Source organism: Rousettus aegyptiacus, unplaced genomic scaffold, assembly GCF_014176215.1.
Source record: "Rousettus aegyptiacus isolate mRouAeg1 unplaced genomic scaffold, mRouAeg1.p scaffold_m13_p_6, whole genome shotgun sequence".
NCBI classification, from domain to species: domain Eukaryota; kingdom Metazoa; phylum Chordata; class Mammalia; order Chiroptera; family Pteropodidae; genus Rousettus; species Rousettus aegyptiacus.
The window spans coordinates 77,895,399-77,911,521 of NW_023416309.1; the positions used below are offsets into that span (position 1 = coordinate 77,895,399).

The 16,123-nt window shown below is 41.7% G+C and overlaps 1 protein-coding gene across 1 annotated transcript in view; it reads left to right on the forward strand.

The window, feature by feature from the left end:
- PRPF8 (pre-mRNA processing factor 8) overlaps nucleotides 1–16,123 on the forward strand; it is a 28,404-nt gene that overhangs the window by 1,483 nt on the left and 10,798 nt on the right. The window contains exons 4-24 of the mRNA XM_016138931.2: nucleotides 538–702; nucleotides 790–1,008; nucleotides 1,132–1,344; nucleotides 1,470–1,595; nucleotides 1,690–1,795; nucleotides 2,918–3,108; nucleotides 3,234–3,353; nucleotides 3,445–3,634; nucleotides 3,770–3,889; nucleotides 3,999–4,133; nucleotides 4,489–4,618; nucleotides 4,866–5,062; nucleotides 5,188–5,394; nucleotides 5,519–5,682; nucleotides 5,829–5,955; nucleotides 6,067–6,259; nucleotides 6,534–6,721; nucleotides 6,879–7,117; nucleotides 7,301–7,447; nucleotides 7,623–7,833; nucleotides 8,030–8,146. Coding sequence (XP_015994417.1) covers nucleotides 538–702; nucleotides 790–1,008; nucleotides 1,132–1,344; nucleotides 1,470–1,595; nucleotides 1,690–1,795; nucleotides 2,918–3,108; nucleotides 3,234–3,353; nucleotides 3,445–3,634; nucleotides 3,770–3,889; nucleotides 3,999–4,133; nucleotides 4,489–4,618; nucleotides 4,866–5,062; nucleotides 5,188–5,394; nucleotides 5,519–5,682; nucleotides 5,829–5,955; nucleotides 6,067–6,259; nucleotides 6,534–6,721; nucleotides 6,879–7,117; nucleotides 7,301–7,447; nucleotides 7,623–7,833; nucleotides 8,030–8,146 — 3,505 coding nt within the window. The remainder of the gene's footprint in view (nucleotides 1–537; nucleotides 703–789; nucleotides 1,009–1,131; nucleotides 1,345–1,469; nucleotides 1,596–1,689; nucleotides 1,796–2,917; nucleotides 3,109–3,233; nucleotides 3,354–3,444; nucleotides 3,635–3,769; nucleotides 3,890–3,998; nucleotides 4,134–4,488; nucleotides 4,619–4,865; nucleotides 5,063–5,187; nucleotides 5,395–5,518; nucleotides 5,683–5,828; nucleotides 5,956–6,066; nucleotides 6,260–6,533; nucleotides 6,722–6,878; nucleotides 7,118–7,300; nucleotides 7,448–7,622; nucleotides 7,834–8,029; nucleotides 8,147–16,123) is intronic.

Sequence of the window (16,123 nt, forward strand, 5' to 3'; positions counted from 1 at the left end):
CTGTGGCCCAAGCCTTAGCAAATCCCTTTTCCATTTGTACATAAAAATGTTAGCCACTTAATGAACTGGTCTAAGACACCCATGAAAATGTTTTTAATTTCAAAACTATTTCTTGAGGATTGTGCTAGGTGCTAAGAATATAGCAGTGAATAGGAGAAGTGGCTGTGTATATAGTGTAGTGGCATGACAGACATGAGACAGATGCTTAAAGTATCGTGAATGTTGTTTTATTTATGGAAAAATACAGAGAGAATAGAATGCGAGACAGCTTAAAAGCTGTTTTTAGAGGGACAGCTGTTGATTTAAAGGGACTGAAACCTGGTATTATGGGACTATGAAGTTAAGAAGAGTGGCACATTTGGAGATGGGGAAGCAGAGTTCCTGGTCATGGAGAGCCTGTGTGCTAAGTTTATGAGTTTGGACTATAAGGCAGGATTTTTTGTGTAATGCGATACTATACCGAATGTGGCTTCTTTGCAAGGGACAAGTAGCAGAATACCTTGTGATTCCTAATCATATCTCTTTCCAATGTTGCAGTGCCCTAAAGTATATGCCCCATGCAGTCCTCAAACTCCTGGAGAACATGCCTATGCCTTGGGAGCAGATTCGGGATGTACCTGTGCTGTACCACATCACTGGAGCTATTTCCTTTGTCAATGAGATTCCCTGGGTCATTGAGCCTGTCTACATCTCCCAGTGGGGGTGAGAAGGGCTGGAATATGGTATGTGGTGGTGGTGGTTGGAAGGCAGTGGGTGCAAACTGTTGAGTGTGACATTGTTGGCTTCCAGATCAATGTGGATTATGATGCGGCGAGAAAAAAGAGATAGGAGGCATTTCAAGAGGATGCGTTTCCCCCCTTTTGATGATGAGGAGCCGCCTTTGGACTATGCTGATAACATCCTTGATGTTGAGCCGCTGGAGGCCATTCAGCTAGAGCTGGACCCTGAGGAGGATGCTCCTGTGCTGGACTGGTTCTATGACCACCAGCCATTGAGGGACAGCAGAAAGTGAGTGTGGTTGGAGTTACCTCTCCTGTGAGAATTGGAAATCTAGGGGTCCTGGAAGAGCAGTTGGTAATGTGGCTTGACTAGCTGTTAGACCTACCTCACGTGGACCTCACTTTTTCCTAGGTATGTGAATGGCTCCACTTACCAGCGCTGGCAGTTCACATTGCCCATGATGTCCACACTCTACCGCTTAGCCAATCAGCTCCTGACAGACTTGGTGGATGACAACTACTTCTATCTGTTTGATCTGAAGGCCTTCTTTACCTCTAAGGCGCTCAATATGGCCATTCCTGGAGGCCCCAAATTTGAACCTCTTGTTCGAGATATCAACCTACAGTAAGTTGGAGAGCGTAGGGATTTAGGCACCTCGAGTTGAATAAAATCAAATCTCGATCCTTAAGATCCCATTGTAGCTTCCAAACTCTCCAACTAGTCTACTCATCCTTGTTTTTGTGCCCTAGAGATGAAGACTGGAATGAATTCAATGATATTAACAAGATCATCATTCGGCAGCCTATCCGTACTGAATACAAGATTGCTTTTCCTTATTTGTATAACAACCTTCCACACCATGTCCACCTTACCTGGTGAGAGCTGGAACACAGCTGGGGGAAAGGAGAACGCTGGTGTTTAGGTTGGGCCAGGGCAGGAGACCCCTGGGTGACTTTTCTTTCATTTTAGGTACCACACTCCTAATGTTGTATTCATCAAAACTGAGGATCCTGATTTGCCAGCTTTCTACTTCGATCCTTTGATCAACCCAATTTCCCATAGGCACTCTGTCAAGGTGAGAAGAAGGGACATTTGGCCTTAGTTATTCCAAGAGAGATTTCCTGACCATGGCTGAGGTGTTGCTAGATAAAAATCCATCAAGAGGGAGATATGTTTTTCATCCTCTTTAAGTGGTTCCCCTTGAGTTATAAGCTAACTTGATTGTTTGGGACTTGGCTCAAACCAAATTATCGGTATAATCTTGGTTTCTATGATTATCCGTCTGGGTTTTATTGTTATGCTTCTGGGTTGGACAGTCGGTCGGTCTGTCTGTCTGTCTGTGTCTCTCTCTCTCTCTCTCTCTCTCTCCCCCCCCCTCTCCCCCCCTCTCTCTTCCTCTCTCTCCCTCCCTCTTTCTCTCTCTCCCTCCCCTCCCTTTCTCCCTCTCACTCTCTCCATCTGTATATATACAGTTTATTCTGGTTTGTTTTCCATTGTGTGTTTTTTTTCCTTGTTTTATTGAAGTACAATTCACATACCATACAATTCACCTGTTTAAAATATACAATTCAGTGTTTTTTAGTTTAATTGCAGAGTCGTGCAGCCATCAACACAGGCAATTTTAGAACATTTTCATCTTTCCCTAAAGAAACCCTATATCGATTAATAGTCACTCTCCATTTCCACTGAACCTCCTTTGCCTAGGCAACCGTTAATCTACTTGCTGTTTCTATGGATTTACTTATTCCGGACATTTCACATAAATAGAATTACACAGTATGTAGTCTTTTGTGATTGGCTTCTTATAGAAAGAATAATGTGTATTTTTAAGTGTTTATCCCTGTTAATCTATGTTCCATTATGTTCTTAACATGAGCAGATGTGCTCCCCAAGTCCAGTTTTTGGAGCTTGGGCAAGAGATGATTGAAGTATTTATTTCTTATTGGGGCTCCTTGGGTAGGCCTTTGGTGATGAGCCAGTTGGAGAATGAGAAGTAATGCTTGCTTTCCTAATTGACCCTTTCTTGTTCTCTGTTCTCTTAGCTCCCTTTGCCCTGTTCCTTTAGGGCTTCTCATGTCAGGTGGCTTAGTTTCCATGGTAGATGTAGCTATTCTTCTTGGCCCCAGAAAGTTTCCCTCTCATCCAATGTCTCTGCCCAATTCAGTAAGAGCTGAAACCTTGCGGGTTCTTCTTTCAGAGCCAGGAACCATTGCCAGATGATGATGAAGAGTTTGAGCTCCCAGAGTTTGTGGAGCCCTTCTTGAAGGACACACCCCTTTACACAGATAATACAGCAAATGGCATTGCCCTGCTCTGGGCCCCACGGCCCTTCAACTTACGCTCTGGTCGCACCCGCCGGGCCCTGGACATCCCCCTTGTCAAGAACTGGTAAGGCTTTTACCAAAGGGGATGGTAGTGGATGTCTAGGAGAAAAGACTCCAATTGGGTGGCAGTCTTTACCAGAGCAGCTGGAAGGAGACATGGGCTAAGCCATTGTGGGTTTGTTTTCCCAGGTATCGGGAACACTGTCCTGCTGGGCAGCCTGTGAAAGTGAGGGTGTCCTACCAGAAGCTGCTTAAGTACTATGTGCTTAATGCCCTGAAGCACCGGCCCCCTAAAGCCCAAAAGAAGAGGTAAGGTGCCTAAGGGCCACTGCTCAGACTTCTTTTGTTCCCAAGATAATCAGCAGGCTAACTCTCACTGTCTTCCTCATTCCCACCCCAGGTATCTGTTCCGCTCCTTCAAAGCCACCAAATTCTTTCAGTCCACAAAGCTGGACTGGGTGGAGGTGGGATTACAGGTTTGCCGCCAAGGCTACAACATGCTTAACCTTCTCATTCACCGTAAAAACCTCAACTATCTGCACCTGGATTATAACTTCAACCTCAAGCCTGTCAAGACACTTACCACCAAGGTGCCTGCATTAAATCTTAAGGGTCTCTTAGGCTTGAGGAATGGACTGGTTTTGCCCTGGTTCCCAAAGAAGGCACACATTCAATCGGGGCCATTGCTCATAAATGTTTTTTTTTGTTCTTGGCATTTTCTCCAGGAAAGAAAGAAATCTCGTTTTGGAAATGCTTTCCATCTGTGTCGAGAAGTTCTACGTTTAACGAAGCTGGTGGTGGACAGTCATGTGCAGTACCGATTGGGCAATGTGGATGCCTTCCAGGTAAGGCTAGGTAGCCCCAATCTCTGCCCCAGGTGGGGAATCTGGGTGAAGCCTGGATGATTGTGGAGCTGGATCTAGCTTAAAGCCTAATGGGGCATTTGTGTTGCAGCTGGCAGATGGATTGCAATATATCTTTGCCCATGTGGGGCAGCTGACAGGCATGTATCGGTACAAATACAAGCTAATGCGGCAGATTCGCATGTGCAAGGACCTGAAGCATCTCATCTATTACCGCTTCAACACGGTAGGACCCTGCCCATACACTCACTCTCTCAGATCCATTTTAATTTTTACATCTAGTTAGAGCGCTTTCCAGGGATCTATTTGGAGAGAAGCTTTAAATGTATCATTATTGCTCTCGTCTTATGAATCTCAACACTTACCACAAAGCCCACCTTTGGATCTAAATGGGAATCTCAGTTATTGGTTTCTGCCTTAAAATTTCTCATTTACCCTATTTTAGATATTAAGGTCCCAGAGTTCCTTTTTTTTCCTTCACTGCCATACATGTGTTCCTTCTTTCCCATCTCTGCCCAGTTTTCTGTTGTTGTCTAAATGAATTGCTAACTTGTATTCTTGACTTCTACTTGGGTTCATAGGGCCCTGTAGGGAAGGGCCCTGGCTGTGGCTTCTGGGCTGCTGGCTGGAGAGTATGGCTGTTTTTCATGCGTGGCATCACCCCTTTGCTGGAGCGATGGCTGGGCAACCTCTTGGCCCGGCAGTTTGAAGGTGAGTTGTTTTCTCTGTGTCCAACTTCTATTATCTTTTTAAGGGTAGACCATTTGTGTTCCTCTTCTGTCCCCTGCCCTTGTTTGAAAACAAGATGCTAGATTGTCTCCAAATCCATTCTCTAATGGGTGTGATCTAGTATTCCATTTTTTTGTTGTTGTTGTAATTGCGGTCAGTGAGGGGGACATGAAGGTAGAGCCTCTTATTAACAGCAGTGGATCTTGCTTTTAATCACTTTGACTTCTAGGCCGACACTCGAAGGGGGTGGCGAAGACTGTAACAAAGCAACGAGTAGAGTCACATTTTGACCTTGAGCTTCGGGCTGCTGTGATGCATGACATTCTGGACATGATGCCTGAGGGGATCAAACAGAACAAGGCCCGGACAATCCTTCAGCACCTCAGTGAAGCCTGGCGCTGCTGGAAGGCCAACATTCCCTGGAAGGTGAATGTCTCTCCAAATGGGGAGGCATGGATATCATCTTCCAGGGGTTAGGATTACCACTTCCAGATGTCCTTAGGGGGCCTTGTGGCTCCCGTCACTTTCTCATTGTGCCTTTTGCACTTCAGGTCCCTGGGCTGCCAACGCCCATAGAGAATATGATCCTTCGATATGTAAAGGCCAAGGCTGACTGGTGGACCAACACTGCCCACTATAACCGAGAACGGATCCGCCGTGGGGCCACTGTGGACAAGACTGTTTGCAAAAAGAACCTGGGCCGCCTCACCCGGCTCTACCTGAAGGCAGAACAGGAGCGGCAGCACAACTACCTGAAGGTTGGGCACAGTAGGCTGGGATAGTTCTACGGTTGGGCAGGGAGTAGGCTGCAGAGTTGAGGCCATGCCTTGTGCTGGAGGGATTGGCTACAGTGGAGGGCTAATTATTATGTCTACCTTGTAGGATGGGCCTTACATCACAGCAGAGGAAGCAGTGGCAGTGTATACCACCACTGTGCATTGGTTGGAAAGCCGTAGGTTCTCACCCATTCCATTCCCCCCGCTCTCCTACAAGCATGACACCAAGTTGCTTATCTTGGCCTTGGAGCGACTCAAGGAAGCTTACAGGTGAGGAGTGGAGTAGCTAAGTTCCTATGAGAAAGTAACAAGAAAATGGCCTCGTTGTCAGCATCCAGAGGTTTAGTTAGCCTCAGTTCTTTCTGGGTTTGGCTTCTTCTTGGTTTTCTTATTCACTTTTCCTGTTGTATTGTCAGTGTGAAGTCTCGGTTAAACCAGTCCCAGAGAGAGGAGCTAGGTCTGATTGAGCAAGCCTATGACAACCCCCACGAGGCATTGTCCCGCATCAAGCGTCACCTCCTCACACAGAGAGCCTTTAAAGAAGTGAGTGAGATGTCCCCCATGTTTTCTTTTTGCTCTGCTATTCATTCATGGAACCCAAGGTCGCCTCAGGTGATTGGTGGATTGATATGAGCCACCTTCCCTGTCCCACAGGTGGGCATTGAGTTCATGGATCTCTACAGCCACCTTGTGCCAGTGTATGATGTGGAGCCACTAGAGAAGATAACTGATGCCTACCTGGACCAGTACCTGTGGTATGAAGCTGACAAGCGCCGCCTTTTCCCACCCTGGATCAAGCCTGCTGACACAGAACCACCTCCTCTGCTTGTTTACAAGTGGTGCCAAGGTAAAACTTAAGGGATCATCCCTGAGAAAGGGAGGCAAATTGAGTTCTATATCAGAATTCTCCTTTGGGCAGCATAAATCATTTATCTCTTACTGCTGGTACTAAGGAAATAGTGTTGATCTTAAACTGAGCAAAGCTGACACTCCTAGTATTCCAGATGAATGAACACAGTGGTTGTAGTATGATTGGGTTATGGAATATGATAGCTACTGTAGACAGTAGTCCAGAAAAGGAATTTCTAACCTGCTGGAGTCCTGTCTTGCTTATTCTTCAGGCATCAATAACCTGCAGGATGTGTGGGAGACAAGTGAGGGCGAATGCAATGTTATGCTGGAGTCACGTTTTGAGAAGATGTATGAAAAGATCGACTTGACCCTGCTTAATAGGCTGCTGCGACTCATTGTAGACCATAACATAGCTGATTACATGACAGCCAAGAACAATGTTGTGATCAACTATAAGGTGTGTCTTGGGGGTAAGGTAGCAAGGAATTGGGAGAGAGAATCTGGCTCCTGGGTTAGGATCTGCTTGAGGGGGAGATAAAAGAGAATGGGCCCTGGAGAAGCCTGGGACATGGTCATAGGTTAAGAGTTGTTAGGAATTATGTTTTTCTTTCTAGGACATGAACCATACAAATTCATATGGGATCATCAGGGGCCTGCAGTTTGCCTCATTCATCGTGCAATACTATGGCCTGGTGATGGATTTGCTTGTGTTGGGATTACACCGAGCCAGTGAGATGGCTGGGCCGCCTCAGATGCCAAATGACTTTCTCAGTTTCCAGGACATAGCCACTGAGGCTGCCCACCCCATTCGTCTCTTCTGCAGATACATCGATCGCATCCATATTTTCTTCAGGTGAGGGACGGCCTGATTCTTATCCTTAAAGGGTACTGAGGCATATGCCCAGTCTCTAGAAGCGGCTTTTGTACCTAAGTTGACTCTCTGCTATGTTGGAGCACTAAAATAGAATCAAGTCCTTTAAGTAGGGTAGGGGTCAGAGGTGCGCTCCATCTGTCTCACGCACCTTACCTGTTATAGGTTCACAGCAGATGAAGCTCGGGACCTGATCCAGCGTTACCTGACAGAGCACCCTGACCCCAACAATGAAAACATCGTTGGCTATAATAACAAGAAGTGCTGGCCCAGAGATGCCCGCATGCGCCTCATGAAGCATGATGTCAACTTGTGAGTCTAAGTGGGGGCTGTGGGAGCTGGAAGCCTGAGGGAGTCAGAGAAAATTAGAGGGAATTTATGAGGTTGTGTCCTGGGTAGGAGTGTACTATTTGCATATCATTAGTCTGATCTTTGAGGGGATGTTCCTTCCAGGATACCTATGTGATCATATGTTCTCTATGGGCAGGGGTCGGGCAGTGTTCTGGGACATCAAGAACCGTCTGCCACGGTCAGTGACTACAGTTCAGTGGGAGAACAGCTTCGTGTCTGTGTACAGTAAGGACAATCCTAATCTGCTGTTCAACATGTGTGGCTTTGAGTGTCGTATCTTGCCCAAATGCCGCACCAGCTATGAGGAGTTCACCCACAAGGATGGGGTCTGGAACCTACAGAATGAGGTACAGCCTGGGAAGTGGGCCAGGAGTAGCACTGCTACCCCTGTACCTCTGGGATAAATGGGGGTGAGGATTTTTGGTACAGCTTTTCATTTTCAGTCAGCTAAGCCTTGTTGGGTGGGCAGAGCTTAGTGGTGGTCAGAGTTGGTCTTTGCTCCTCTGGAAGTACTAGAGACAAGTTAACCTTAACCTTGTTTAGGTCACTAAGGAACGGACAGCCCAGTGTTTTCTGCGTGTGGATGATGAGTCAATGCAGCGCTTCCATAACCGTGTGCGTCAAATTCTGATGGCCTCTGGTTCCACCACCTTCACCAAGGTATATCAGACACTTAGCCCTAGCTTTCCTCATGTCCTCTGCCCATCTTACATCTCTTTCAACTCTTCTCCGGGTTTGCTCCCCTTTCTTCCCAGCATTGTCCACTGTACCAGTCTTCATGCTTTGTTTTATAGCAGCTTAGAGTGTCAAATCAACTCAGTTATTTTCTGAGGGTTCCCTGTAGGAGTTTTGCAGCCTACTTTTGTGTAGTTGATGACTCTAAATTAAGGCAAGAATAGAAGTTGGACTTTTTTAATCTTCGAAATTTATGTACTTATTTATTTGAGGTCTAATTAAGATGTAACATTATATTAGTTTCAGGTGTGCAGTGTATTGATTTGACATGTATAATGTGATATGGTCAACAGTAAGTCCAGTTAGCTGGATTTTTAAAATTTGAACAAAAATCACTGTTTTTGCATCTTCCCAAGGGCTGGTTATCCAAGTCTTATAGTTCATATTTTAACCACTCACTTAGTGTGCATGTTGTCTCAGTGTTTATTTCCTTTTCAGTTGCTTCCAGAGGCCCAGTTCAAGGCACTGGAATTGAAAAAGAGTAATCTGAAGATTTATTAACCGTATGCTTAAGTTTTTGCAAGGTTCAAAAAGTCGCTTGCTCATTCACTGTCTTCCCATGCCATTATAATGGAGTATGTGAATATCTTGACTGATGCTCTCAAGAGCATGTAATGACAAAAAGGAAAATGCTAGGTTATTATTTGGCTACGCTACAAAGTCATTGTCCAGTTTCGAACTGTGATGATGAGGTAGGATTACTCTGGTGAATTTGAAATCATTGATGGTCACAGAGCTGAAAGAATTGTGAACTTCACAGGCACATTAAACAGGTGTGGCTAATCGCCTCCCCCAGATTTGATGTGCAACTCATATCTAGTAAAACGGCAGAATAATCTCTACTCAACCCATCAGTTTGGTTTCATTGTACTGACAACTTAAGCTAGCATGCGGTCCACGAAGAAGCAATACAAAAAACACACAGGAGGGAAAATCCTGGGATTCTTTTTCTAGGAATGTAATATATATGTAGAAATAAAGTGCTTCAGTGAATTTAAGAAAAGTCACCTCATTCTGGTTTCCCTTAGAATAACTTTTAACTGTAACCTTTTTCTTTCATTCTGCCCTTCATTTCCCTTTCAATACGTAGCACATAAAGAATGCTTTAAATATTTTTAGTGATACTTCCTTTGAAGATACATTTTCTTAATATTTCTTACCTAAAATTCCTCATGATAAATTTTTTTGAAATGTAGCACAAAGAAGGTTTTTTTTAGGTTGGATTATTCCCTCTGAGGATTAGAAAACAGGAATTATTTATCTTATTTGTTTCATTGGTGTTTATTGATAACTACTGCACGCACTACATATAAGATAGAGTCTCTGCCTTCATTGAGCTCACTTACCTAGTTGGAGACACAGATACCTAGTCAGCATCTCTATTATAGGATGTGTTTATAGTGCTATTGTATTATTTGGGAATCTGTAAGAACACCCAAGTTAATGACCAGTCCAGTTAGGAAAAAGGAAAGGAAAGTCTTCCTGAAAAAAGTAACGTGAGATGAGGCAGTGAAGGAGGGTAATCCTTGAGCCAGAAGAATGGAGAGGTAACTAGTATAATGTGTGTGGTGCTATGAAAAGTCGAGAGTTTATTAGAGTGAAATTGTGGAGTTGGGACTGTTAGCAGATGGAGGCTGGATGAGCTAGAGCCAGATCATGGAGGGCATTGCATACCTTCTTAAGAGTCTTGTAAGAGGTTTTTAAACATGGGAATGACTTTTTGAGATTTCTATGTTAGGTAGTTTGCTTTTGCAGCTATGGGGAAGATGCATTTAGAGGAATAGAACATGAGAACTGCTAAAGTCCAGATAAAAATGAGAGCAGGGAAAGTAGAGGTGAAAGGAGAACAGATTTGATAAGCAGGTAAAATCAGTAGAGCTTCTTTTTGGTGGGATGCCAGAGGGAAAAGAAGAGGTCAAAATAACATTCACTTTTTGGCATGGGTGACTAGGTGGATATTGGTGCCACCAGCCGGAAGACTAAAGATGAGCAGGTTAGGGAGAAAATAAATGAATTTAGTTGAGGATGTGTAACAAGTTTGAGGTTACTGAGGACATCCAGATGGAGGTGTCCAGCAGTTATTTATCATATTTCTTTAATTCCAAGATAAATATATATATACACACGTGTATGTGTATTTTCCCCCTTAGGGGGGTGCCTTTTAAATTGACGGTCTTTTAGATTCGATGAAGCTCCAGGGAGAGAAATCAGGTAAGAAAGTAAGAGCAGTCAGGGGTAACTTAAAGGTTTCCTGTAGGATTTCCAAGTGGAGATACTTTACAGTCTGAAGCTTGGAGAAGATGTCTGGGTTGAAGATGCAGATTTAGGAGTCATTTAGCACAAAGGAGATAGTTGAAAGCTCAAGAGTGAACAAGATTACCCAGGTAAAGTATAAAGTGAGAAGAGCAGAGGAACGAGTTTGGAATCATTGGGAACACTGAGTAGCAGAGTGGCCAGACTGGGAGAGTGTGGGGTCATGGGAGCCAAGGCTGTCAAGAATGGGGTGGCCACTTAACAGTTGCAGTTGCCTAAGAGTGCTTCAGTTAGATAAAGTCTGAAAAGCATCCATTGGATTTGGCTGTCAGGATGTCATTGGTGACCTTAGCAAGAGCCACTTCAGAAATAGTTGAGATAGAAGCCAGATTGCAGTGGGTGAGGCTTATGGGAAGTGAGGGAGTGGAGACAGTAGTGTGGGTTTGTCAGAGCTGGAGTAAGAGGAGGAAGGACATTAGATGCCACCTAGAGGAAGATATAAGTCAAGGCAGGTATTTTTAAAGGGTTGTGACTTGGGTGTGTTTTCAAAAACCCATTTCCTGTATGCCGGTGGCGCTTGCAGCTACAGCATTTACCCTGAGATAACTCGCAGATTACAGTCCTGTAAGATATTGCCACGAAATATCTTTTATTATTTTTGCATGGCTCTAGTATATTGATAGCCTTTGGAAACAAAGGAATGTACTTTATAGCATTCTGTTTTTAATAATGATATTTCTATTTACAGAATACAGTAATTCTTGATTGCTGAAAATATCAAATCCTAGAAAATGTAGCATTCCTATTTGTGATGGTAACATTCTTGAATAGTTGTTAGCTGAAGATTGATTTGACGAATTTGATTTATGTATACATTTCTGTTACATTAGGATTAGAGACAAGTTCTGTTTAGAAATAACTCCAAGAACAGTTTTTATTTTCATATTGGAAACCAGTCAGATTTTCTTCAGCCTCAAAGAGCATGTTTATGTAAAATTAAATTAACACTGGCGGCAATACATTTTTTTTTCCAAATGGCGGATGAGTTAAGGAGCCAGTAGTTCAGAATGCAACAGAGAAGTGTGATAAGTGATGGCGCAGTGTTCCAGAGGAATTGAATAGGGTTAGTGTAAAGGGCAAGCATAGGGAAACATCCTCTGAACCTAACGGAAAAGTTGTCTGGAGAAAGTGAATGTAGATAAGTTTAGTGGGAATTATAACAAATCTTGAATTTTTCAACTTTGCCTGGGCTGGAGTCTGAGCCATGGAAAGCTGGACTTAAGCTCAGTGGTGAGAATATGATAGGCTTGTTGAAGAAACTACACTGAGGGTCCAGGTGGATTTTGGAAAAATGAAGACATCTGTAAGGTTGTGTGAGTTCTTTCCAGAGACACCCAGCTACTCAGTGATGGGATGGAGGAAGTGGGTAGATTATAATGATGATTTAAGTTTGGAGTTTTGCCAGAGGGCTGTTGTGGAGTGGTAAGGGATTGGCTACGGGGGGATCAGGATGCTGGCCATTATTGGAATCCTAGCTTATGGGAAGGGTAAGAAGGAAGAGACCAGTGGTTTTAGGGAAAAAAAGTAGAGCCTGAGTAATTGAAGAATGTCAGAGGTTAGAGAAAGGTTTACTATATGAGTTAGAAGGACAAGTTTGGAGTCAAATTGAGTTCAGATAACAGCTCTATTGCATTACTAGTTAGAACACTGGAAAAGTCACCCACTTTGGGCCTCAGTTCCCCATGTGTGGGGATACTGATCATTTCCTAGCTCAGGGCTTTTGTGAGAAATAATGCATATAGTAGGCTGTATTACATGGTAAATTGCTTAATGTTTGCTCTCATTAATCAGAAGGATCACAGTTTATGATCATATAAAATATTGGGATTTGTTTCCTGTGGTGTGTTAAGGTAAGGCAGGTTTTGCAATAAAATTTCTTGGTCTTCCAGAGTTGATAATAGAAGGGAAATATCCAGTAGTCCTAGAGGTGGCCGGACTTTATGGCTCTGTTCTTGTCCTCTAAAATTTTCCTTACCCCTTGGACTCTTGTAATCATTGGTGCCACTACCACTTTAGGTGTTCCCACCATTCCTGCTTTAGGTCTATGTATACTACCCAGACTTGGAGATAGGACCCTTTTTTTCAGCCCCAGTAGTAGCTATGATATAAGGCTAGGGATGTTTAAGCAGATATTTGATTAAGAGCCAGAAATAACAGAAGGAAAATAGAGATGTACCTTATTAGATAATCTGACCTACAGGGTACAGCTTACTTAGTTTGCTTTAGCTTTTGAAGGGCTATGAGGCTACCTTCCTGCTTAGTTCCCTGTCTTCCCACAAACCTCAATCTCTCTGTCCCCCTCACCAGGGAATTTCTTTAAGCATGTCTAGATAACTTGCTTAAAGTCTAAAGCCAAGTGGAAGAGACTTTGAGAGAATATCTTTGCCTGGCAGTAGATATCTTTCTTTGTTGCTTTGTTTTGTTTTGTTTTGACATTATTTCTTTTTAAAGACTTTTTTTCAGAGCAATTTTAGGTTTATAGTAAAATCGAGAGGAAGGTGCAGAAATTTCCCACATACTCCCTGTCCCTATACATGGATCGCCTCCCCCATTGTCAACATCACTCACCATAGTGGTATATTTTTTACATTGACACATCATAATCACCCAGTCCATATGGTTCGCTCTTGGTGTATATTCTATCGGTTTGGGTAAATGTTTTATGACATACCCATCATTACAGTATCATACAGAGTATTTTCATTGCCCCAGAAATCCTATTCTCTGCCAATTCATTTCTTCCCCCACCATACATTTACTTTCTTTTTTAATTAACTTTATTTTTATTTAATATAACTGATGGAGTTAACAGACAAATATTTTAATGTGATGAAGTTATAATTGATAAGTTTACCATCTACATTTGAAAAGAGTTCAGGCCATGCATTTACTTTTAAATGGAAAAAAACTTGTCTGATGTACCATAGTTCAAAAGGATACAGTAAAAGTTCCCGTTAATTTTTATACCAGTTACTTATTCATTTACAGTAAAAAGAAATCAAATATAACAAAACCAAGGACACACCCAGAATCCCATCATCTTAACATTACTTTTTATTTTTGCTACATTCCCTTCCAAATTGGTCATGTGGTGTGGTGGACAAGATATATAAATTAAAATTTTTTTTTGAAGACTTAAAGGCATAATATGTGTAAAGCTCTTACCATGGTACCTAAAATTTGTAGTCACTCTATGTTAGTTTGTCTCCTCTCATCCCCAGGAACTTCTGTTCTTAAAGGAATATGGTACTCTCTGGGAGGTCATACTTAACTCCTCTTCAGGAATTAAGCAGTGGTAACTGCAGCAGAACTGGCATGTTCTGTGTTACAAACCATGCAGCTGGTAATTCCAAGAACCAAATACTGTTAGAGAACTTCCTAAGCTTAAGAGTTGTCCTACTGGAGTCCATTTGTCTTTAAGACTCACATATCTAGTCCATTCTGGTCCCTGGCCCTCCTTTCTATATAGGTTCTTTACCTCTGTTGTTTCATCCTGAGCTCAAGCTAAATGGTCAGTCCAGCTTTTGGGATGTGGTTCATGCTATTACCTCACTCCGCAGTCCCTTTGTCCTGCCTGTCCCTGTTATTCACTCAAGGATAATTTCTATGATAACTCCAGGCAACGTGATCTTTTACTTCAATAATTATTCAGAAAACATATTCTTTATCTTAAAGTCTTGATTATATCACTTGGTATATTGTGGTTTGCCCTCTTTTTAATCTTTCCAAAGAACCAGCTTTGGTTTCATTGATTTTTAAAAAAAAATTGTATCATTTCTGTTCATTAAAATAGAAAAACTGTTTATGATTTCTGCTCTTCTGTTATTTTTCTTTTTACTTACTTTGGGTTTAATTTGCTCTTAGTTTTCTAGTTAAGGTAAAATATTAAATGATCAATATTGGACCTTTATAATAGATGTACTCATTACTGTAAATTCATTACTGTAAGCACTACTTTGGCTGCATCCAACAGATTTTGAAAGGTTATGTTTTCATTTTCATTCAGCCAAAAATATTTTTTAATTTCCCTCACGTTTTTATTTTACCCATAGAGTATTTAGAAGTATACTGTTTAATTTTCAAATATTTGAGGGTTTTCCAGGTAATTTTCTGTTATTTCTAGTTTAATTCCATTATGGTCAGAAAACTTACTCTGTATAATCTTAATTTTTTTCAAACGTATTAAGATTTATGGTCTAGCATATATAGTTTTTCTTGGTGACTCTCATGCATACTTGAAAAGGATCTGTATTTTGTTATTGTTAGGTAGAGTGTTTATAAATGTCAGATCCAGTCGACTGATTGTGTCGGTCAAGGCTTTCTATATGCTTAATGACTTTTTTTATCTGTAACAGTTAACGAGAGAGGAATGTTGGAAATCTCTAGCTACAACTGTGGATTTATTTATTTCTCCTTTTCAAGTCCTTTGTTGGGGGAGAGGGGCTTCAGAAACACTGTTCTCTTTATTAAAGACATTCATCCAAGCTTAACAGCATAAAGCCATGTGACACTTCTCGAGAAAATTATATGTCTTTGAGCATGGAAGAATGTAAAAAGGACAAATAATCCATCAGGACATTTTGTTGAACACAGCTAAAAGTTGGGCTTGCAGATGGAAGACCAAAGAGTCATCCAGGATACTAGCAGGCTTAGGGAACTTGGGACACCACAATGAAAATTGCCAAACATTTTGTCCAGGTAGCATTGAACCTGCATACAGGTGATGAGCAAGGAATGTGCCAGCTGTGGAATGTTGTATCATTGCTATACTTGAAGAGACAGCTAGAGTAATAAATAGACTTTACAGTTGGCACACACATAAACACTTCTATAGACAGAAGCAACTCTTTTCATACCCCTGAACGTGTATTGTTCATACACTTGGGCATAATAATTATGATTTATTTTTTAGTCTTATGTTTCAATAGGTCCATTATTTTTTGCTTCATATACTTTGAAGCTCTGTTATTACGTATGTAATGTGTTTAGAATTACTCTGTCTTAATGAACTGACTCCATCATTATGAAATGTCCCCCTCTATTCCTGGTGTAATGTTCTCTGTTCTGAAGTCTACTCTGATATCAGTAATGCTACTCTAGCTTTGTTTTCCGTTGCATGGATGTCTTTTTTCAACTTTTTACTTTTAACCTGTGTCTTTATAACTAAAGTTTATTTCCTGTTATATAGCATAGATTCAGCATATAGTTGAATGTTGCTTTCTTTAAAAAATCTAATTTGACAGTTATTGTCTCATAAATAGTAAAAATATTCTAATTAAGTTTAATGTAACTGTCAATATAATTGGGTTGAAATCTGTCATTTTTGTTCTTTATTCTATCTACATTTTTTCCTCTTCCTGCTTTCTTTTGGATTGAGTGGGGTTTTTAATGATTTTCATTTATCTTCACTCTTTGCTTATTGGCTACACTTCTTTGTTTTATAATTTTTATTGGTTACTCTAGGGTTTATAGTATACATCTCTGACTTAACTACAGTCTACTGTGACCATTCGTCTACTACTAAAATCACTTTACATATAGTACAAAAACCTTATAACAGTATGCTTCTATTTTTGCTCTGTAGTAGTT